A 23635-nucleotide genomic window follows, 5' to 3' on the forward strand; every position below is an offset into this window, starting at 1 on the left:
GCGGCGGCGGAGCCCCTCTCCCCCGCCCGGGCTCAGAGCCAGCCTCCCGCTGCACTGTCGGGGGGGCGGAGGCGGGGCCCAGGCCAAGTGACCCCCCGGGTCTCATTAGGCCTGTGGGGCAGCGCGCGGCGCAGACTGCCCCCAGGCCCCTCCGCCCGGCACCCCGGCCCCTGCCCTGCTTCCCGACGGCCCCCCTGTTCACGTCTGTTTCTTTTCTCCCTCCTTCCCTGGCCTGTGTTTCATTCGTGCCCTCGGCGGCTGCCGGGGAGGGCCAGGTCCGGGGGGGTGGGGATACGTCTGGGTGCTGGGCAGGGGAGGCCCGTTCTTGGGGAGCAGAAAGCGGGGTGTGGGGGCAGCTCAAGAGCTCCTGATGTGGGAGCCCGACGGGGCTGGGGGCAGGGGCCGCGGCCGGGCGTCTCCTGGCAGGGCTGGGACATTGCTGAGCCGTGAGCGCAGCCTGCAGGCATCCAAGTGCTGTCCGCCAGCTGAGCCGGGGCCCCTCCTTCCCCTCCCACAGAGGTCGCCTTTGTTTTCCCTCCCCTCGCCCCAGCCCCTTCTTCCGGATGCCTTCCCTCGGCCCCCATCCCGCCTCAGACGCCCCCCGCCCCCGCACACACACACCCCTCTGGACCAGTTTCCTCAGCCCTGAAAGCCCACCTCTTCCCGCCCGGCCCCCAGAGCCTCTAGCCACCCTTTCCCCGCTCTGGGCGGCTTCCTGGGGGCACTCTGTCACCCCCTGCTCCAAGCCTCCCTGCGGCCCCAGGGCTGAGGCTACGCGTCTCACCTTGGACTTGAGAGGGACACCTTGGGGGCCTCGTCCCGACTGCTTGTGCGTCACCAAGCGCGGCCCGGCCACCCCAGGCTTGTCGCGTGGAGGCCCCGCCTGCGCCACTCTGTGCCCCGCAGGGCCGCCTGCCCCCCACCACTCGGCCTGGAGCGCGGGTGGGCTGGGGCTGCGTCTTGGCCCCACGTGGAGCGCCCGCCTGCCATGTGCTGGCTGCCCGTGGAGCTGCACACGTGGGCACCAGGCAGCTCACAGCACAGTCACGCGTGTCGTGGAAGAGCCTTTGTTGAGTGGACATGTGCAGAGGCTCAAAGTGAGAGAGCAGCTCTGGCCCCAGGCCCCTCCCCTCACTCCCGAGTGCGCGGCCCCTCGGGGCGCCCAGGTGGCCCTGGTTCTGTAATCGCTGGTGAGAGTCGCCTCTTCGTAGGTGTGCGCGACCCGGGGGGCCTGGCGCCTGCTGCCCACATTCACATCCAAGGGGTGCCCCCTGTTAGCTGGGTGACCTTGGGCGAGTCACTAGCCTCTCTGTGCCTCGGTTTGCTCCTCCGAGTAACAGGGGTGGTAACAGTCTGTCCTTGGAAGGGCTGTGTGAGGGTTGGGTGACGGGTCCGGGGCCCAGCCCGGGGCCCACACGTGGCAGCTCTTCAGGAGCTACTCGCCGCCCTCATCGTAAACGTGACCGTTGTTCTTCCGTGAGTAGATTGCCTCCGGTGCGATTCTCATCCTTGTCTGGGAGAGATGCTGGCCTTCCTCTCTTGACAGCCGTTCTTCCTTCAGTCCTGAGCAGTGAGGTCCTGATTCTTAGCTGGACTGTCCAGCCTCCCTTGCTGAGGCCGCATGTCTGGATTTTGGCCAAGAAGATGCACACAGATGTGGTGCGCGGGCAGCAGCTGTCCCCTCTTCTTCCAGCCCTCTGTCCTGTTCCTGGGCACGATGGCTGGTGCTCCAGCTGCCACCTTGGACAGTGAGGAGGAGGCCCCCTCAGGGGGTGGTGGGAGGCAGTCAGGGAGGATTCGTGGAGCAGGTCTGAAGCCAGCCCTGGACTGCCCTTCTCTAGGCCTCTTTTATGTGGCAGAGAAAGAACCTTCTATCTGGTTCAAGCCTCTTTGGTTGTTTCCTGTTACACACAGCTGAATCCAATCCTAAGACATGTCTCCTGTCAGCAGATGCCAGCTAATTGTAGCACAGACTACGGAAAGGAAAATAATGAAAAATCAGTCATCAAAACAAATCATGAAACATGTCCTAAGTCAAGTGTCAAAGACTTTTGATGAGTACAACTGATAAACATAGGAATCCCTCCCCCCAAAAAAACACCAACCAGAAACAGAAAAGGGAAGAGAACTAAGCAGTGATGTGGTAGCAATCACATTCTGCCTATTCGTGTTTTCTTAAAACCTTAATGTATGTGGGTGTGCAGAGCAGGTCCTCTGCTTGCTGGGGGTGGTTGGGGGTGGGTTGAACTCTTTAGGGAAAGAGGTTTGGCCGCACGTCCCGGGAGTCAGCTCTCCCTCTGAGGGCATTGCGTGCGGGAGCCCTTGGGCGTGCTGGGGGGCACACGGTAGTGAGTGGGTGTGCACGTTTCCGCCTCTGTGGGAAGTGGGGGCGCAGCTGGTTGGTTTAGCTCACCTAGGACGCCGCCCTGGGCTCCACTGTGGGAGGTGCTGACGTGAGCAGGGGCATGGGGGAGTCCATTCTTGGGGTGCTGGTCACCCCGGAGGCGTCGGGTCCCGCGTCCCTGGCTGGTCGGCGGTGACGTTGCAGGCGAGGTGCTGAGTCATGTTGGCTCTGCGTGGGCCACGAGCCCTGAGCTTGGGTCTCGGCCCTCCCGGCGCCTGGCGTGCTCTGCCCGTGTGCATCTGAGGAGGACCCCCCGCCGCTGTGGGTGAGGGGCTTCTCTGGCCAGCGTTGTCGGGAGAACGCGCCTGCCAGGGGGTGGGTGGCCGTGAGGGTGCGCTGAGGCTGCCGGAGCGGCGGGCTCGGAGGGCACCGCCTCTCAGGAGCTGCTGCCCAGCGGACAGGCCCGTCTGTTGCAGGGCCGGTTCCGGAGGGCGGGGCCCCCACCCCGTGGGCCTCGCGGGGGTTACTTGCCCAGCCCTGGGCGTTCGCCTCTCCGCCTTCCTCAGTCCTGCTCTGTCCCCAGGGCATCACTCTTCCCGTGGCCCCGGGCCTCCAGTTGGGTTTGGGCCCTGGGAGGCCCCGGCAGGACGTGGGGGGACAGGTCGGGGCGTGTCTCCCAGGCCCTGTGCTGCCCCGTTTGGCCATGGCTGTGCCCCCCCCCCACCGAGTCCCCAGTGATGGCACCGCTTCCACCGTAACCCCTCGCCAGCCCTGGCCGCCCCCCTCCTCCCCTTACCCCTGCAGCCGGGAGGGTCCCTCAGCGCCCTGTGCTGGTTTTCTTAAGGCCCACACCCGGGTGACAGCCCCTTCATGGAATTCTCTACAAGACAAAGCAGCTGACTCTGCCTTTGCTCCCAGCCAGGACCCGCTTGACATACGGCCTTTGGTTTTGTCCTGAAAGCCCGGCAGCCTGAGGAAGGTCTGGGACCACAGCTGAAGACGAGACCCCACGTCTCCCGCAGGCACTGGACCCCCACCCCGTCCCCCGCAGGACGCGCCGTCTCCAGCCCGAGCCAGAGGAGGCTGAGGAGGGGCGGGGTGTATCCCCCAGCCCAGGCCCAATGAGGGGCTCCCAGGGAGCCGAGGGGGGCGGGGGGAGGGGAGCCGGCTGAGCCGCGGACCCTGGGCCCCTCCGCAGAGGGGAGGCTGCGGCCCAGGGAGGGAGGCCGATAGGGAAGGGGCGGGCCCCGGTGGTCCCTGCAGGTCCAGGATGTGGTGGCCCTTGGGGCCCTGTGGGCGCTGTGGAACGCCAGGTCAGACCGCGTCAGGCCCACCCTGGGGTCAGGGCGTCAGCAGGTGACCTTCGGGGGACACAGCCCGGCCCGTGACCCCCGTGCAGGAAGCAGGGAACAGACACACCACCTCCAGCGTCCTGGAGCCAGAGGGGAAAGCTGAGACGGCGCCGTGATGCCAGGTGTGGGCGTGGCGGGACAGCAGGGATGGACATGGTGCGGGGGAGGGGCGGGCGGGAGAGGTGAAGAGGAGCCGCGTGGGTCCCGGCTGGTGGGCGCCATCCAGGGTGGGGCTCCTTCGCTCCCGTACCTCCCTTCTTGTAAAGGGGGGGAGTTAGGAGGGACTTGGTGTGCCCCCCATTTTTGATTTGGGGCAGGTTCAGTGGACGGAGCTCAGGGTGTGGCCGAGAGAAGACGCAGGGGGCAGGGGTGGGGTGGGGACCGATACCAGGCTCAGACCCTCAAGGTGGGCGCGGAGGCCGAGGGCTGGGGCGCTGGGGCGCCTGCAGCGCAGCCGCGTGACCCCGTGTGTGATTGTGGGTGCTGCTCCGGGAAGGAAGCACGGACGGAGGTTTGGGGTTTGGGTCTTTATATAGTTGAGTGAACGAGTGTCCAGCTCTGGGGGAGAGGGTGCTTGAAGGCCCTGTGTGGAGGGCAGCGGCACCCGCCCTGGCGTCGGGGGACTCGGAGGGGCCTCCTGCTTCACCATGTGGTCGCTTGGCAGGCCCTCCACGCGGGGAGGCGTGCGTCCTCCTCCTGGGAAAGGTTTTCTCCGCCCCCTCTTCTTCAGCGGTTCTCGTCCCGACAGTTTGATTAGCTGATACGGGGCCTCCGGAATCGACCCTGACTTGTCCTCTTCTCTGACATTTTCCGTCTCCGGTTCTCATTTTAAAAGGGATTTCTGGGGATGCTGCTGAACCAAACTCGGGTCTGCTCGCCCACGAGTAGTCAGGCCGACCTGCTGACACCAGGTTGTGGTGAAGGCAGGTGCAGCGTCTATGATTGCAGGGCCAAGCAAGGAGAACCCAAGTCCCTCAGGGCTTTCGGGGGGGGGTTTAAAGACAGGGTGAGGGAGGGGGTCGAGGGCTGTGTGCTCAGCTCGTGGACGTTCTTCTGAAGGGCTGGAGGTGAGGTACCAGGGTGATGTTTCCAGAATCTGAATTAACCGGGCTCCAACCTGTCTGGGGCCCACGTGCGGGGGAGTCAGCACGCAGGTAGCGTCTCCCACCTGCTGGGGGTTTCGGTGCCTGCAGAGGGCTCAAGGCTGTGGCTCCGGATGTTACCTGCCTCCAGGAGGAACTCAAGGTCCTTGGCTTTGTTTTGTAGGTGGGCTGTTATTGTCTTGTCTTGTGTGACTGTTTCCCTTTGTTTCTGCATTTTCTCACTTCTCTGACTGAATTTATTCTATGGAATTCAGGGAAAGCCTAGGAGGCTGAAGTTTTTCTACAAACGAGAGGCAGGCAGGGGCAGGTGGGAGGAATTGGGAGACTGGGGTTGACATATATACGCTCATATGTATAAAATAGATAACTAATTTAAAAAATTTATTTTCAAAAAAAAAAAAAAAAGAGGGAGGCAGAGGTCATGGTGGGGCCCGTCTTTCCTGGGAAGGCACCATAGGGTTCTGCTCGGTTGCAGTGGTGTGACTTACAGATGTAAAATCCTCTGCTGTAAGCACACCGTTAAACACTTGCTCCTTGAAAAAAAAATGAGATTTTATTATTTAGAGCACTATTAGGGTCACAGCCAAACCAAGACGAAGGTACAGAAGTTTCCCGCGTGCCCCTGCCCCGACACGTGCACGGCCCCCCAGCAACAACCCCGCCCGGCGGGACCTGCACCCACACATCGTCATCACCCAGAGTTCACGGCTGACGTGAGAGTTCGCTGCTGGTGCTGCACGTCCTGAGGGCCCGGATGAACGTGTGATGACGTGTGTCCACCACCAAAGCGTCGTGTAGAGTAGCTTCCTCCCTAAGGTCCCCTGAGCTGCACCGACTCACCCGCCCCCGCCCCCAGCAGCCAGGGCGCCGCCTTAAGTGCCGGTGCTGGGTGGGAGCAGCTCTGCCCAGGCGCCGGCCCTGCGGGAGGGAAGAAGCCTGGCCTCTGGGGCCCAGCGCCCGGGGGGCTGCTGCTGGGGTGACAGTGGGGCGGGAGGGAGCGCAGGTGCAGGGGGGGCCACGCGCAGTGCAGGGAGGCCGTCAGGCTGGAACAAGGTGGCGCTGCTTTCCAGAAGCGCCCTGCACGTCACACTCCTTCCTGGAGATGACTTAGTAAACACCGCGGCGTGGAGGGGCGTGGGGTTGGGATCCCACACGTCATTCCTCCCAACGAGGGGGACGGACGGGCACAGACTTCTGTCCAGCAAGGGTCCTCATCACCCCCATCCGTTCTGAACAGGCGCGGCGCCAGCCACCACGCAAGGCCGTGGGCCCTCCCTGGAGCTCACCGTGCGGGGAGTTTAGGGGCAGACGTGGACACCTGCACTCTCGGCACCCGCCTCCAGGGCCTGCTGACTACCACCCCGGGGAGACCAGGGTGCACCCAGGCGCAGGCCCAGGGGACCACCTGCCCGCGTCGGGAGGCACGCGCAGGACGACGGGCAGGACGCAGGGTCACCTGGCAGCCTGCGGGGCGGGGACACCGTGATGAGGGTAAACGAAAGGCAGGGAAATTCCAAGGAGTTGGGCAGGAGGGCTCAGCGAGAGGCCCGGAGGGTCTGCGGCTGCGCCGGCGGCTTTGTTCTGTAAATGACCAGACACGAGACATGAAACATTTCAGGCTTCGGGAGCCGTGTGGCTCAGACGCAAGTCTTCAGCTCGCCCCCGTGGACGTCGCTGGACACGAGGTGGCTGGGTCCCGGTAGAGCCTTACTGACAGATGAGGAGGAGGGTGGCCAGTGGGTGTGCTGACCCCTGGAATGAAGACCTACAGGGAGGGAGGGAGCTGTGCGGATACTGGCGCGAAGAGCAGTCTGAGTACAGGAGGCAGCACGTGCAAAGGCCCTGGGGTGGGCGTGTGCAGCTGTGTTTCAGGGATGGGCGCCAGCTGGCCGGCTGGGCAGAGGACAAGTGGGGACACAGGAGAGGCTCAGAGGAGGCGGGGAGGTCCTTCAGGGCCTTGTAGATGCAGGACAGGCTTTGGCTTGTGTAATTGTAAACAGTGGGAAGGGAGGGCCGTGGAGAATTCCAAGGCCCGTGCCTAATTGTCTTCCTGTGGTTACACCAAGTCTCCCTCCTGCCTGAGGCAGAAATAAGAGCCTGTTCTTTTTCCTGCAGAGAGCTGGTCCTGAGTCAAAAGACAGACTCACTGCGGGGAGAAAACCCCCAGCCAGCTGTCATGCCTCTCCCCGCTCCAGACCTGGTGGGAGCACAGGGCAGGTACCCCAAGGCGGGGGTGCTGTGTCACCCAGGCCCCTGGTCTCCCTGATCCAGCAGTGGCCTTCCTAGTGGGCGTCCTCGACCTCCCAGGACTGCCCTGGCAGCACCAGGGTGATCTTGGCTCTCATGGGGAGTGGGCATGCCCTTGGGGCTGGGACCCCCATAGGTGGCCTCTGGTCCTTGGAAACTGAAGGGTAGGCACATCCTGGCATTTCTAATGAAGCTGAAGCCAAGTCCAAGGCGTATCAGCCCGACATTACGGTTTTGCTTTTTATCGAGGTTAGTGATCGTGCGGGCAGGGCTGCAGCTCCACAGCTCCTGCCTGTGTGCGCCACTGTGTCACCACTTCCAAGGCGAGAGACGGAAGCTTTTCAGCCCCCAGAAGGTCCCGTATGTGCTGCCCCCTCCCCAACCCGAGGGAGACGCTATTCTGACTGCTCTCATTTGCAGTGGTTTGCTTGTTCCCGAGCCTCCTGTAAATGGAATTATTCAGCATGTATTCTTCAGCGTCTGGTCTTTTGCTCAACACAATAGCTTGTTGTTGTTTTTGTTGTTTTTTTTCCCCTAGCTCTATGTAGTGGTTCTCAGAGTGTCACCTGGGGTCCCGTGAGGGTTCCCCGGGCTTCAGAGTTTCTGAGAGATTAGAAGGATTTTCGCAGTAATGCTAGTGTGTTATCTGCACTCTCCTGTGATGTGAGGCTTCTCAAGACTGAACGCAGACACAGACACGAGAGCCCGGCTGCCCCGCTGCAACCAGGGCGCAGAGACCCACAGACACGAGAGCCAGTGCCGTCCTTCCCCCTGTTTTTGTGTGTTGGGAAATGTGGTTATTTTTATGGAAATACATTATTTATGTAAACACGTGACGATTTATTATTGTTATTTTAAGCGAGTTGATGAATACACGTTTTTGGACGTCCGTTTTCCTTTCTAACCTGGTCCGCATCCGTGGACGTGATGCCAGAGAACAGCTCCATGTGCGCGTCGGGGAGCAGGGGCCCCTCACGTCTGAGCTGTGCTCCCTGTGGTCTCACTGCATGCGTGCCCCCTCCACCTGATGTCCCGCGGCGGGCCTTCAGGTTGTTTCCAGCCTGGCTGGTTGTGGACATTCACGGATGCGTCTTTTGAGGGCAAAGCCCCGCTTCCCCCGGGTTTGTGCTCCGGCCTGGGGGCTGGGCTGATGTTCCCCTGGGCTTGGCGGCCGCACCGAGTCAGGGCACCTCAGCAGACAGGAGCGCTTCTGTGCTATCGCCCTGGGGTCCCTCCAGCGCACGCAGCGGCAGCCTCACACGCAGGCCCGGTGTGTGGCCCCCAAGGGTCTGCGTGCTGGGAGAGCAAGGAGCCCACTCCCTGGGGAGGGCCAGGCGTCTCAGCAGAGCCCTGGGATGAGGCGGAGCGGGCTGGACGTGGAGGGAGCGCGGTCCGTGGCGGGGCCTCTCTGGGCCCCTCGCTGCGTTGAGAGCTTGCGGGGCGTGAGCGAGGGGCTGGAGGGGGAGGGGGCTGGGGCGGAGGTGGTGGGCAGGCCCCATGGCGGGGGGAGCATCGCACCAGCCTACGGGCAACAGAAAGCCAGTGTCCAGTTTTAGGCAGGAAGGGACACCCCGCTTTTAGATTGTCATTTACTTGTGTTTTTAACTTAGACTTTTTATCCTGAGCTAACGGTAGATGACACGCAGTTGTATAAACCGATACAGAGAGTACCCAAGTATTTAGTACCCAGTTTCCCCCAATGGGAGCGTCTCGGAAAATTGTCCTTCCGTGTCACAACTCAGGTAACGACGTGGATGCGGTCAGGATGCAGGACGTTTCCAGGACTGCAGGGTCCATCCTGTGGCTCCTTTGCGGCCACACTCCCTTCCCTGCACCCCTACCCCTCCTCAACCCTCCCAGCAACCACCCGTCCGTCTCCATTGCTGTAATTTTGTCACTTCGAGAATGTCATATAAATGGAATCACACGACATCCAACCTTTGGGGCTGGGCTTTTTTCAACCAACGTAATTCTCTGCAGATTCATCGAGGTCACTGTGTGCCACCAGCTCCTTCCCCTTCATTGCCGAGCTCTGCTCTCTGCTTGGACCTGCTGCTTTCTTTAATCATTTACCTGTCGGAGGACAGCTGGGTGGTTTCCAGTGTTTTGCCATAAACTTTGTTTACGAAGCTCTTATAAACATTCATGTACAGGTTTTTGTGTGAACATTTTGTGGGAGCACTTCTCTGGGAAAAGCACCCAGGATTGCAATGGCTGGGTCATATGGTAGTTGCATGTTTCATTTGTGTGTTTGTTTGTTTTTGGCTGCTTTGGGTCTTCATTGCTGTGCGCGGGCTTCGCAGTGCGGTGGCTTCTCTTGTTGTGGAGCACGGGCTCTAGGCTCGTGGGCTTCAGTAGTTGCGGCACGTGGGATCTTCCCAGACTAGGGATGGAACCCGTGTCCCCTGCACTGGCAGGTGGATTCTTAACCGCTGCACTGCCAGGGAAGTCCTTGCCTAGTTCTAAGTCTCAAAGATCTTCTCCTGTTTTTTTTTTTCTAAAAGTTTTATAAGTTTGTACTTAGGTTGGTGGTCCATTTTGAGTTAATTTTTGTGTGAGGTGCGAGGCTTAAGTTAAAGTTTTGTGTTGTTGTGCTTTGCCTGTAGATATGCCATTTGTTGAAATGGTTGTCTTTCTTCCATTGAATTATTTTTATACCTTTGTTAGAAAATCAGTTGGATGGGACTTCCCAGGTTGCACAGTGGTTAGGAATCCGCCTTCCAATGCAGGGGACAGGGGTTCCATCCCTCGTCCAGGAAGATGCCATGTGCTGCAGAGCAGCTAAGCCCGTGCGCCACAACTACTGAAGCCTGCGCAGCTAGAGCCGGTGCTCCACAACAGCCGCAACTAGAAGCCCAAGGGCAGCAACAAAGACCCAACGCAGCCAATAAATAAATAAAATAAAATAAATAAATAAATTTTAAAAAAATCAGTTGGATGCATTCTTGTGGGTCTGTTTCTGGGCTCTCTGTGTTCCACTAATCTGTGCAATTTGTCCATCTGCCAGTATCGCAGTCTTGATTTCTGTAGCGATACAGTGTCTTAAAATTGGATAAACTAATTTGTCTCACCTTATTTTGCTTTTTCAAAATTGTTTTCACTATACTAGTCCCTCTGCCTTTCCATATAAATTTTAGAATAGTCATGTCTACATGTGCAAAAATGTCTTGCTGGGATTTTGACAGGAATCGCACTAAACCTGTATATCAATTTGGTGAGAATTGATCAACATCTTTATTATGTTGTCTTCCAATCCGTGAACATGATATGCTTTCCATTTATTTAGATCTTTGATTTTTTTTAAAATCAGAGTTGTGTAGTTTTCAGCATGTAAGTCCTGCACTTGGGTTGTTTACACTTAAGTATTTTTTTGAGTGATTATAAATACTAAAATATTATAAAAATATTGTATTTTTAATTTCAGTGTCCAGGTATTCATTGCTAGTATATAGAAATAGAATTGAGTTTTGTATGTTTTTCTTGTATCTGTTGACCCTGCTGAACTTACTTAATCCTTTAAGTGATTTGGGGTTTTTTTTGGTAACTCCCTTGGGATTTTCTACACAATCATGTCATCTGCAAATAGCTACAGGCTTATTTCATCCTTTCCCACTTGCACGCCTTTCATTTCCTTTTCTTGCATTATTGCACTGGCTTGAATATCCAGTACTATGTTGAGGAAGCCTAGTGAGAGCAGACATCCTTGCCTGGTTCTTGGTCTCGGGGAGAAGCAGTCAGCCTTTTGTCATTATGTATGATATTAGCTGTCGGGTTTTTGTAGATGCTTGTTGTCAAGTGGAGGAAGTCTCCCTGTATGCCTGTTTTCTTCTGAGAATTGTTAACATTAATGGGTGTTGAATGTTGTCAGATGCTTTTACTGCACCTCGTGATAGAATCACGTGGTTTTTCTTTGACCTCCTCATGTGATGGATTACATTGATTGATTTTCAAATATTGAACCAGTCGTTCCTCTCGAATACATTTCACTTTGTTTTGGTGTATGATTCTTTTTATATACTGTGGAATATTTGCTAATATTTTGTTAAGGGTCTTTGCATCTATTCATGAAGCATATTGGTCTGAATATTTATGTCTTTAGAACTGTCTTTGGTTTTGGAATCGGGCAGTACTAGCTTTATGAATGAACTGTTTCCTCCTCCTTCCATTTTTCTGGTAGATATTGTATAGAATTCATGTTAATTCTTCTTTAATAACTTGGTAGAATTCTCCAAGGAAACCATGTGGACCTGGAGATTTTTTTTTTTCCTGAAAAATATTGTGCCGCTTTCTTCTGGCCTCCATGGTTTTTGAAGAGAGATTTGCTGTCATTTGAATTGTTTTCTCCTATAATATGGTGTTGCTTTTCTCTGGCTGCTGTATTTTTTCTTTTTTTTAAATTAATTTATTTATTGACTGCATTCATTCTTCGTTGCTGCGTGCAGGCTTTCTCTAGTTGCGCAAGCAGGGACTACTCCTCATTGCAGTGCATGCGCTTCTCATTTCGGTGGCTTCTCTTGTTACGGAGCATGGGCTCTAGGTGTGTGGGCTTCAGTAGTTGTGGCACATGGGCTCAATATTTGTGGCTCACAGGCTCCAGAGCGCAGGCTCAGTAGTTGTGGCACACGGGCTCAGTTGCTCCGTGGCATGTGGGCTCTTCCCGGACCAGGGCTCAAATGTGTGTCCCCTGCATTGGCAGGCGGATTCCTAACCACTGCGCCACCAGGGAAGTCCCTGTAAGTATTTCTTCTTTGTCTCTAGTTTACAGAAGTTTAATTATGATGTGTCTTGCCTTGAATTTCCTTGGTTTTGACCTGTTCGGGGTCTGCTCATCTTCTTTGTCAGCTTAGGTCTCCTGTCACCTTTGGGGAGCTTTCAGCCATTATATCCTTAAGTACTTTTTCTGCCCCTCCTTCCTTCTCCTGTCCTTCTAGGACTCTGGAGACACAAATGTCAGCTCTTTTGTTATAGTTTCTCAGGTCCCTGAGTCTCTGTTCATTTTTTTTTCCCCATCTTTTTCCTTTCTGTTGTCAGATTGGGTGACTCCTGTTGTCTTATCTTCTGTTTTGCAGATTCTTTCCTCTGCCCCGCTTCCTGCAGTGGAGCCCATGCACCAAGCTTTTTTATTTCGGTTACTGTATTTTTCATTCCTAAGATTTCCACCTGGTTCTTCTCTACAGCTTGTTTTCTTTGTTTCTCATGTGCAGCCGCTTGTTGAAGCCTTTATCACGGCTGCTTTACCGCCATCCCCAGAATAGTTTCAGCATCTGTCGTCTCGGCCTCTGTCGTTTTCCTTCAGGGAGAGACCTTCCTGGCTCTTGGTGCTGAAACCTGTATGGTCCAGACACCTCATCACCCAATGTGAGACGCTGGATCCTGGGGTGCTGCCTCAGGATGCCTGGTGCCGGTGGACGTCCGGGCTCCTCGTCCTGCCCCCCAGACACCTCGGGAGGGGCTCCCTGTGACAGCCGGACGGGCTCAGGGCTTTGGCTCCCCGAGTGGCCTCCACTAACACTTCGGGGTCGGGATAGCACTTGTCACTGGCTGGGAGGGAGGTCCCGGCTCCCTACGTGGCCTCCCCTGACACAGCCCAGGTGAGGGAGGCGTCTGGTCCCCTCCTGGCCTTTGCTGGCCTGGGTGGGGTGGGCTGGGCTGCGTCTCTCCTGCGGTGTCTGGCTGCAGTGTTTATTGTCTAAAAGTTTCCTGTCTTGCCAGGCTGTCCCTTCCCTGGTTCTTGGCTAGAGAGTTGGGCTTTTATTGGGGCTGTTTTGTCTGTGCCCGTTGGCGCTTCCAGGCTGCTCCTCTCCAGGACAGTGAGACAGGAGAACCCAGGACGCTCACCTCCTTGTGATTCTTCGGGTCCCGAGGTCCCCAGGCCTCGGCCCTCTTCTCTCTGCCTTTAGAGTCTTCTCTTGTGTTCTGTCCAGTGTCCGGGGATTCTCATCATAGTTTGCACAGGAATGGGAAAGAGCCATCTCTGCACGTGTGGGCGTCGCTTAACAGAACCGTGTGACTTACACGCAGAGACCGGGCCGTCTCCACAGGCATGAGCCCCAGGCCACCACCGCCCCAGTGAAGCACCCCTAGCAGCCCAGCGGGCTCCCGGAGGGCTCATTTTGATTTACATTCCTTAAAACCGGGCCTGGCTGGAGGTGGAGGGTGGGTTGGTGAGAGGCAGGGAACAGAAGGGTGGCCGGGGGCACTCAGGCCGTGGTCTGTTCCTGGGGACCGCAGTGGATGGGGCAGGGCTGGCCCGGGCTCCGTGGATGCCTCCCAGGCCTGCTCAGGCCTCTCAGCTGACCGCCGCCCCACCTCGGGCAGCAGGACGTCCACCGCAGGGGGAAGGGGACCGAGCGGTCCGGGCCAGCTGCTCTGCTCCGGGTGGGGACTGCCGCGCTTTCCAGACTCACCGTCAGAAAGCAGGAGCAAATGCCAGCCCTTGGGCACCCTCCCTCCTGACCTCGGGGTCAGCTGGTCGTTCCCTGTTACCTGACCTCACTCCACGCTCACGTCGTCAACAAACAGGCCTGTGGTGGACTGCCAAGCGCCGGGCTCCTGCGGCCGCTGCGCTCTGTCCAGGCCTGGGCCACGGGGCAGGGAGGGGTGGAGAGAGGAAAGAGAAACGGGGTGTGTGCATGTGCGTGTGTGTGCACGCGCACGCGCGCGAGAGAGACACAGAGAGAGAGAGAGAGAGAGACACAGAGAGAGAGATAGGAGGGGGCAGGGAGGGAGGCCGGCAGAAGGTGGGCTTGGCTGGAGCACCTGGGCAGCCTCAGTTTCCTCGTCTGTAAAGTGGGAGAGCTGGGGATTTGGAGAGTCTTGTGTAAAGGACTCAGCCTGTTCTAGGAGCCCAGTGAGTGTGGCCGCTCTCATCAGAGCAGCAGAGCAGCTGCAGCAGCCCTTTACCTGCGGGCCAGCGTTCTCTTGCCTGAAGGGCCCTGGAAGGCCCCGCTTCTGCAGGAGCCGCTCGGCTTTTTATTTGACAGAGGAGCGGTCAGGGCCCGGGAGGGAGGCCTGAGAGCCCAGGCCGGGGCAGGCGCCTGGGGAGACGCGGGCACCGTGAGGAGAGCACAGGCTCGCCTCCCCGGCAGAGCAGCAGCTGGCTTTTATTGAGCACCAGCTGCATACCGGGCTGTCCGCGGTAACCCCGCCCGGGAGTGACCATCTTCGGTTCTACTGCCGGGAAACCGAGCCTGAGTGAGGGGAGTGACTGGGCCTGGTGAGCTGGGCAAGGTTGGCATTTGAACCGAGGCCTGGGTGCCGTCCAGGGCCCTCCCGCTGGTCCGGTCCATCGGGGGGGGTGGCCTTGGCATAGGCCACCTGACCAGTGGAGGTCCAGATACAGAGGCCTGGACCGCAGGGAGCCCTGGCCCCGTTCAGTCTGGCTGTCTGTCCAGCTGCAAGGCACTGCCTCTCACCTCGGAGGGGCCGGGGGGGGCCAGGTCCAGCTGGGCGGAGTCGGCGGCAGAGAGTCTGCTCTTCAGGGGCCAGCTGGCCACGTCCCTCAGCGTCCTGGGCCACTGCCTGGTGCTCCAGACCTGGTGGGCAGCTGGGAGTCCAAACGGGGTGGCACAGGGGGAGGGGCCCGGAGCCGGGCACGGGCTCAGATTTGGGGAAAATGGTGCGTGAGGGCGGGCTGGCCACCAGCCGCCAAGGACCCCCCGCCGGCCGGTGTGAACCTCAGAAAGGTGCTCGAGGGGCTTCCAGCTTCACCACTGTCACCTGCTGTCCTCACATCCTTTGGTGCCGCCGCCCCGTGCGCCCTGTCTCTGCAGCCCGCCTTCCTGTCCCCTCTGTTGGAATTGTGGCTCCTCCGCTCCTTTCCTGACATTCGGCACATGTCGTCGGCCCGCCCCCGGCTGTGGAAGCTTCTGTGTGAGGAGGCCGTGTGGCTCTGACCGCCGTCTGTTACAGCAAACTTGGCGACGCTCTGGAAGCCTGTCCCTAGGGCCTGGGTTGCAGGCCCGGTTAAGTGCCGCCCAGAGCAGCCAGGTCCCTCCAGCCTGTCCGTGTGGGCAGAGCGACGGTTCAGAAACACAGATCTGCTCACACACCTCCTGCTGGAGATCATTTGTGGTTCCCACTGTCACGCAAGGAACGTCTAAAATCTGCCACGTGTCCCTCCGAGGTCTGTGCCACGGCCTCGGTCCCCGGACCCTGCCCCGCTCCCCAGCGCTGACCCCAGCCTGGCCTCTGCACGGGCTGCTTCCTGGGCCTGGATGGCCCACCCCCACCCAGCACCTTTCACGGAGGGGGGTCAACTCCCACGTAGCCTGCAAGACGGAGCCTCAGGGGCCCCAGGTCTGGGGGAGGGGCTTCCCCGGCCCCCGCAGCCCCCCAGCCGCGTTGTCAGCACTGAGGCGCTGAGGGCAGCTGTTTCCAGGGCTGGAGTCGGACGGTTGCTCAGCGTCCCGAGCCTCAGTTTCCCTGTTGAAGACGCCGGGCTGTGTCTGTGCTGCGAGAATCCGTGGAGACAAGACGTTGTGACCCTAAATTGCTAAGGAGGTGTCGTGATCGTTTTACTATGAAAATTATTTCAGGAAGCCGCGCATGCATGCATGCTGGGGGCTTTGGAGGGAAGACTGGGGAGTCGGGACTGTCCTCCTGCTGACGGGACGTCCGTGGCAGCTGCCAGGAGAGGGGGCGGAGCCGGGTCAGGGTCAGCGTCCTGGGCACCACAGTGGGCCTGGCCTCGCCGGCGTCCAGGCTGCGTCCTGCCCAGCGTAGCGTCCAGGGCGGGGCTCCGCACCCCTCTGCTGACTGCCCCCCGCTAGCCCTGCACACAAAGGCAGGAACTACACCCCGCGTGTAAGCACGGCCAGCGGTGGGAAAGCGCCTTTCAGTCCCAGCGGCTCTCTTCCGGGCAGGGCAGGGGCCACCTGATGGGAGGGGACTGGTGGCCCTGGGAGGGACCGTCCGGGAAGCGGAAGCCTTGTGTTCGCTCCACAAAGCAGGAATTCCACACCATGCTTGGCTTCAGCTCGATCTTTATTCGAAACTAAAAGAAACAGGGCACCTGCCTCCAGCTCTGTCGCCCCACAGCTCCAAGGCCCGCCCCTCCCCCCTCAGGCCAAGTCCCTGCCGCTCACACGAGGGGGCCTGGCCTGGACGCGCCCTGGTGAGGCTGGGGTGAGAGCAGGCGTGGGGGCCTGGGGGGCGGGTCCCCGGCACGAAGGCAGCTGACTGTGGGGCTCACCCCGCCTGATCGCGCCCGGAGGCCGCTGACTCGACAGGACTGTGGCCTCCTGGGCCTGCGAGAGAGCCCTGGGGGGCAGGTAGTGATGGTTGAGGCTGCAGGTGGGGCGCCTGTGTGCCCCCTGCCCCGGCCTCCCCTCCTCCACCTCTCCAGTCTCCCTGCCAGAAACGTGCTCCACCTCTGACACCCCCACCTTTGCCAGCCACTCCTGTTCATCCTTCGGGCCCAGCCTCCCCTGATGTCCAGATTCGAGTGCCCTGCCTTCGCTTGTCCTCCCGCCTCTCTCCTCATGGCCTTTGGCAGAGAGCTTGTCACTCAGGACTCGGCGAGTGACCTTTCTTCCTCCCCACTCGACTGGAAGCACCCTGAGTGTCCACCAGTCTGTACTCAGGGCCAGCATGCTGCCCGGTGTAATGTACTCTGTAAATACCTGTCATGTGGATGGAGAAGCATAAGGATGGATGATTGGATGGGCTGACACGCTGGAGGTGATGGGTGAGAAGGTGGATGGATACAGGGGTGGCTGGGTGGGTGGACTGATGGCCTGGGTTTGGGTTCTAGTTCTGCTACTCACAGCTGTGTGACCTTGGGAAGTGACCTAACCTCTCTGGCCTCAGTTTCATCATCTGTAAAATGGGAGTAAAACAGCACCTCCCCATAGGTTGCGAGGTTGAGAGTGAGTTCGTGTGCCCGTGGGTAAGAGTGTGTGTGCGCCTGTGGGAGTGAACGTGAGCTTGAGTGTACATGGGCACGAGCGTGAATGCCTTGGTGCATGTGAGAGTGTGTCTGTGCGAGTGTTAACGAGTGAGCATGTGTGTGTGCAGTTGTGAGTCTGTGTGGCATGTTCATGCATGTGCACACGTGTTTGGGATCCACAGGCGAGGGAGGGCAGTGAAGGCACGTGTGTGAAGTGCAGGTCGTGGGGAGTGTGTTGATCATGTGGGTGTCCAGGAATTGACGTGCAGGGCATGTGGGATGGTGTGTGCGTGTGTGCGCCTGTGTGTGTCTGTGTGTACACGTGTGTGTGCGTACTGTGTGCACGCGTGTACCTGTGCGTGTGTCTGTGTGTGTGCGTGTGCCCCCAGGTCTGTGAAACAACTCCTGCCTGCATCCAGGGACCCAGAGTCCCCCCAGATAGGGTCCCTGTCTGGAGATGGATGTTTGGCTCCTGAAGCTGGTTTATCTGAAAGTGGTTCCGCGCCGCCCTCCCCGGCCCAGAAGCTGGAGCCAGAGGTCTGGAGGTCAGCGGCCGGAGCCAGGCCACCAGGAGCCTGGTCCCACAGTGGGATGTGTGCCCTGAGGGAGTGTCACCTGGGGGAGGCTGGGTGCCTGTCTGCCTTCCCACGTCTCTGCCTGGCTGAGGAAGCGGAGGTTCCCAGAGGACGCCCCCTTCCCGGGTCTCGCGCTGGGACAGGGCGAGTGGTTCTAGCGCCCGGGCTCTCTCCCTGCGTCCCTCTGCCAGGGACGCAAGGCTGCCTGATTGGGAAAACCCACCCGCCTCAGAGGACAGCCGTGGAGGCGACCCCGACCTCCGCCCTCCCACCCCACCCAGCGAGGCTTTGCTGTCACCCCCCTGGGGGGCTTGAGTCTCTACGTTGATTCAGAGGCCCTCCAGTCCCAAGGGAGCAAGACCCAGCCCGCGTTGCAGGGCCGTGCCCGCCTGCTGGGGGTGGTCTCGCCTGGCCGTCTCCAGGGTAGGAGTGCCTCCACCGCCCTGCATCCTGGCTTAAGAATAACTCTTCACCCGGGCAAGGGGTTTTCTGTCTGTACTCATGACCCCTTGGAGCTCAGAGACGTGAAAGGCAGCACCGGGGGCCCGGCTCGCAGGGGTCAGCTGGGAGCTGAGCCAGGTCAACCCTGCTCCAGAGCCAGGCTGCCTGAGGGCAAGATCACGTCCAGGCGACAGGGGCGGCCCCTGAGCAGAGCCGCTGAGGGTCTCAGGAGGGATGGGGGTCCCCCTGCGGGCACAGAGAACACCGAGTGGCGGTGGGGAAGGGAGGGCTGCCGAGGAAGGTTCGGGCCCCTGGAAGCAGTTAGTGGGGAGCCGTGGCAGGTGTCTGAGCAGCCCGGGGTCAGCTGCGCTCAGGGGTCTGGCCACACACCAGGGGTGCGTAGGAGGAGCCCAGAAAGAGGCAGTTGGACGGGCCAGGGCAACTGTCACAAGCTTGAAGGAGGGTGAAAAGCACTGAAGGAGGAAGACACCAGAGGACACGCAGCCGAAGTCCGAGCAGCCTGTGGTGCTGAGGAAAGGTGCAGCTGGACAGCCCTGCCGGGGGGCCGGAGAGAGAGGCGTGCAGGCCACAGGCAGTGGGGTGGCATCACGCCCCACACTGGGCAGGTGCCCAGTACAGCGACCGTCCACAGGAGGAAGGAGGCCGTCCGTGGTTCTGGGTCAGCGAGGGCCGTGCTCTCTCCTGGTTCCCACAGCTCTGCCTCCGCACCCCTTGCCCAGTGGCCCCAGGAGAACCCTTCTGGGCCAGCAGGGGCAGTGCCGGCCTACATCCGTGTCTGCCGCGCATCCATGTGGCTTCCTCTCTATCCACCCTCCCCCTCCCTGTCCTTATCTTTCCCTCCCGTCTCCATGGCGACTCACCACCCCGGCTTGCCTGCATCCCAGCGTCTGCCAGGGATTCTGGGCCCAGCTCCGTCCCTCCCTCCTCCAGAGCCCTGGTTCCCGCAGTCCTGTCTCCTCCCCCTGGGGTGAGTCCAGAGGCAGCCTCCTCTCCCGACTGTCACATCTATTTTCCAGCCTTGCCGAATCGTGTCCTCTGGGAAGACCACCCCCCGGCCCCAGCCTCCACCTGCCACAGCTCCGCCAGCCCCTGCAGGAGAAAAGCTCCCTTCAGCGCTGCCGAAGGCCTCTCAGGCCTCCTCTCTGCTCCGGAGCCTCTCCCCACGCCAGCCTCCCATGCCGAGGTCCGCCTTGTCAATCATTTCCTTTTGTCACCGGCTTGGCAAACAGGCGAGTCTTTGGTCCTGAGACCTGGGGGGGGGGGGGGGAGGCGCCTGGAAGGGGCCACCTGGGGTGGGGGATGGGTCTGCAAAGGGGGATGGGGGGGCGCCTGAAATCCAGGATGAAGATAGAAGTCTGGATTCTCTTCTGAGTAACGTTTTTTCTCCCCAATTTTCTCTCAAGGAGAGAAAACGGAGCTTCATGGGCAGCAGCAGCAACAGTTGGTAGGTGGCAGGGCCGGGCCGGCCGTGGGCCTGGAGCACGGAGGCCTGTCCCGGGGCCGGGAGCGCACGGCTGGGTCTGCGGGCTGAGGAGGGAGGGCTGGGAGATCAGGTGGGTGCTGCGGGGGGGTGGATGCCAGCTGGGAGCTGGACTCTTCCGAGAGCCATGCGCCCCACCGCGGGAGCCCCCCATGGTCCCCACCGCCTGGCCTGTTTAAGCCGCTGCAGGGAGGTCGTAGAAGGTAGAAGGGGCCCGCCCCTTGGGGTCTGGAGAGGTCAGGGACCCCTGGAAGGACCCCTGCCCCCGCAGCAGGAGGCTGTGGGGAAGATTTCCGTGGGCATCTGTGCCAGGCTCCGGGCAGGGCGCCGCACCAGCTCCGTCTCGTCCGCACGCCCCACCCTCCCCTCCGGGACCGGTAGACGCGGGGCCAGACCCCGGCAGGAGCCTGCCCACGACGGCTCCCCCCAGGCCTCCCCGTCTCGGGCACCCTCTCACCGCTGCCCTGGGGTCCCCGCGCCCCTCACGCCGCCCCCAGGTCCCACGCGCCGTTCCCCACGTTGGAGCTGGGGCTGGGGTCCCGGCGCACGGCAGCCCGGGAGCCGCCCGCCTGCTCCATCTGCCTGGAGAGGCCGCGCGAGCCCATCTCGCTGGACTGCGGCCACGACTTCTGCCCGCGGTGCTTCAGCACCCACCGCGTCCCCGGCGGCGGGCCGCCCTGCTGCCCCGAGTGCCGCAGGACCTGCAAGCCGAGGAAGGGCCTCCGGGGCCTGGGGGAGAGGATGCGGCTCCTGCCGCAGAGGCCGCTGCCCGCCGCGCTGCAGGTGCCGGGGCGCGGGGACGCGGGCGGGGTGCCGACCGGGCGCCGCGGGGGCGGGCGGGCTCCGGCGTTCGGGGGCGCACGCCCCGGCCTGGGTGCTCAGGGAGCCCGTCTCCGGGCGCAGGAGGCCTGCGCCGTGCGGGCTGAGCCGCTGCTGCTGGTGCGTGTCGGCGCCTCCGGGGGCCTCATCCTGAGGATGGGGGCCATCAACCGCTGCCTGAAGCACCCGCTGGCCAGGGACACCCCCGTCTGCCTGCTCGCCGTCCTGGGGCAGCCGCCCTCCGGGAAGGCCTTCCTGCTCAGCCACCTGCTCCGCGGCCTGCCCGGCCTGGTGAGCGCGGGCGGGGCCGCGGCTGGGCGCAGGGTGGGGTCCCAGCCTGGCTCGGGCAGGGGCGTGGGGCCGGGGGCCCCACGGATGCCCTGCGTCTCTGCCCCACAGGAGTCCGGCGAGGGCGGCTGGCCGAGGGGAGCGGGCTCCGGGCAGGGGTTGCGATGGAGCGCCAACAGCCTCGCCCGGGGCCTCTGGATGTGGAGTCACCCCTTCCTGCTGGGGAAGGAGGGGCGGAAGGTGAGGGAGAGAGGGAGGCGGCCGGGCCGGCTCGGGTGGGGGAGGCGGGGGGCGGGGGCGCTTGGGGCCTGGGACGAGAAGACTGGGTGGGCAGGGGCGGGGGCGGCGGAGCACCTGGGGGTGCGGCAGGCTGACCCCTCGGTTCCCACCCTCACCCCCACCCCCACGCAGGTGGCCGTGTTCCTGGTGGACACAGGGGACGCCATGAGCCCTGAACTGAGCAGGGAAACGAGGACGCGGCTCTGCGCCCTCACCTCCATGCTGAGCTCCTACCAGGTGAGCCCCCCGCCCCCGGCTCTGCTCAGCTCTCACCACCCCCATCTCAGCGGGGTCTGGCCCTCTGAGCACCGGGGACGGTCACCTTGATCCCAGAGGCTCCTGTGTCCTGGGTCTCCGCCGTTCTGGGGGTGCCCCTGCCAGTCGGTGAAGATGGGAACGTGATTTGTCCTAAAGGCAGGTCAGAGGTCGCTGGGGCAGCCGAAGATCTGGGGACCGTTCCCCGGCCTCCTTCCACCCCTCCAGGCCAGGCCAGCCCCACCCCGCAGGCCGCAGGGGGCCTCCGGGCTGGTCCCTTGCCCGTCCTGTGCCCCACGGCCTGCCTGGGGGTCCTTCCTCACCAGGGTCTTCCCAGTGTCTCTTTGCCTTCGCACACCCTCTCCCACCTTGTTCTCCTCGGTTCCAGATCCTCACGGCCTCCCAGGAGCTGAAGGATACAGACCTGGAGTATCTGGAGGTGAGGAGACGGCTGCTGGTGGGGCTGCGCCTTGTCCCCGCACCGACCTTGAGGCCGGGACTTGGTGACCCGCAGCAGGGCCGGGGGCCTGGGGGCAGAGGGTGAACCGTGCGATGCCTGGTCGGGAGGAGGCAGGGGGGTCCCGGGGCCCGGAGCCGGGACGGGGTCCTCCAGGCGGCCCAGGGGAGGGAGGCCCAGCCCTTGCCGTGGCCCGGCCGTCACCCCCGTGCCCTGTCCCCAGATGTTTGTCCACGTGGCCGAGGTGATGGGCAGGCATTATGGGATGGTGCCCATCCAGGTGAGACGCCCGTTTCCGGACGCGGCACCCCAGCCCCCGACAGCCCGGCTGCGGTGTCAGCACCCCTTCTCTTCCAGCACCTGGACCTCTTAGTCCGTGACTCATCCCACCCCAGCAAGGCAGGGCAGGGGCACGTGGGTGACACCATCCAGGTGAGGGAGGGGGCCGAGGGAGCGGGCGGACGGGCCGGAGGTCGGGGGAGCCGGGGAGGGTCCCGTCAGCCAGCCCACGCAGAGCGGCCCCGCTCCTCTCTAGAAATCGTTTGGCAAATACCCCAGGGTGCAGGGGCTGCTGCAAGGGAGGCGAGCCCGCTGCTGCCTCCTCCCGGCTCCCGCCAGGCGGCGGGCGAGCAGAGGCCACGGCGCCCCAGGCGGTGAGTGTCCCGGAGCAGAGCCCCCCGCCCGGCCCGCCTCCTCGCCCAGCCCCACGCCCTTGCTCCTCCCGAAGCCGGTCCGGCCCCCCCCACCCCGGCGCCCCCGCATGAAGACGCGCTTCCTCAGACGCAGGCGACGACGCGGGCCACCTCCGCGCCTACGTGGCCGACGTGCTGAGCGCGGCCCCCCTGCACGCCAAGAGCCGCTGCCAGGGCTACGGGAGCGAGGGCCGCCCCGCGGCCCGGGGGGACAGACGCCTGCTCACGGGGCAGCAGCTGGCTCAGGAGATCAAGGTGTGAAAGCTCCCCGGAGCCCCAGGAGACCCACGGGCCCCCGCGCCCCCTGACCCCCCGACGCTGTCTCCGCAGAACCTCTCGGGCTGGATGGGCAGGACGGGGCCCGGGTGCGCCTCTCCGGACGAGGTACGGGGCTGCGGGGAGGACGTGGGCAGGGGAGGTGGCCCGGGTGCCCCAGGATGGAGCCGGGGAGCCGGCAGCGCCGGGCGGGGGCGAAGGAGGGAGGCAGCCGGGCTTTCCCGTGGACAGATGGCCGCCCAGCTGCACGACCTGCGGACGGTGGAGGCCGCCAAGAGGGAGTTTGAGGAGTATGTGCGGCAGCAGGTGAGCCTGGGCCCCCAGAGACCGGCGCCGGGCAGGAGGGGGGCCGGGCGTCCGGCAGGAGGGGGCCCGGGCGTCCGGTGGGAGGCCCCTGGGCTCCAGGTCAGGGCCCCTCCTTCCTCCTCCGTCACAGGACGCGGCCACCAAGCGCATATTCTCCGCGCTGCGGGTCCTGCCGGACACCATGCGGAACCTCCTGTCGACCCAGAAGGATGCGCTCTTGGCCCGGCACGGGGCGGCCTTGCTGTGCGCGGGCAGGGAGCAGACCTTAGAGGCCCTGGAGGCTGAGCTGCAGGCCGAGGCCAAGGCCTTCATGGACTCCTACACCGTGCGCTTCTGCGGCCACCTGGCCGCCGTGGGGGGCGCCGTGGGCGCGGGGCTCATGGGCCTGGCCGGAGGCGTGGTGGGCGCGGGCATGGCCGCAGCAGCGCTGGCCGCGGAAGCTGGGATGGTGGCCGCGGGAGCCGCGGTGGGGGCCACGGGGGCGGCCGTGGTCGGGGGAGGTGTGGGTGCCGGGCTGGCAGCCACAGTGGGCTGCATGGAGAAGGAGGAGGATGAGCGGGTGCAGGAGGGGGACCGGGAGCCCCTGCTGCAGGAGGAGTGACCGCCCCCCGGACGCTCCAGGGGAGAGATGCCGGGGGGAGGGGAGGATGTGGGGGGGCTGGGGGGCACTGTTCCGAGGGCCCCTGTGTGCCACACAGCACGGGTCGCACACCCCATCCGGGTGGTGACCGAGAATCCAGGTGGGCCCAAGAACACGAGGAGGCCCAGGGCAGGGGCGTGTCTGGGGGCTGTTTCTGTCGCAGATGAGGGC

General features: G+C 62.1%; 1 protein-coding gene across 1 annotated transcript; it reads left to right on the top strand.

Moving 5' to 3' along the window:
- Positions 1 to 16691: 16691 nt before the first annotated feature.
- Positions 16692 to 23425, top strand: RNF112 (ring finger protein 112). Its single transcript, XM_057715827.1, has 15 exons — positions 16692 to 16734; positions 18989 to 19201; positions 19376 to 19416; positions 19950 to 20235; positions 20356 to 20562; positions 20671 to 20799; positions 20971 to 21075; positions 21482 to 21532; positions 21774 to 21830; positions 21908 to 21982; positions 22086 to 22203; positions 22331 to 22497; positions 22573 to 22626; positions 22750 to 22824; positions 22955 to 23425. The coding sequence occupies exons 2-15, from the start codon at positions 19148 to 19150 to the stop codon at positions 23423 to 23425; spliced, it is 1890 nt and encodes a 629-aa protein (XP_057571810.1). The 5' UTR covers positions 16692 to 16734; positions 18989 to 19147.
- Positions 23426 to 23635: the final 210 nt, after the last annotated feature.

Source organism: Hippopotamus amphibius, chromosome 17 (assembly GCF_030028045.1).
Source record: "Hippopotamus amphibius kiboko isolate mHipAmp2 chromosome 17, mHipAmp2.hap2, whole genome shotgun sequence".
NCBI lineage: Eukaryota > Metazoa > Chordata > Mammalia > Artiodactyla > Hippopotamidae > Hippopotamus > Hippopotamus amphibius.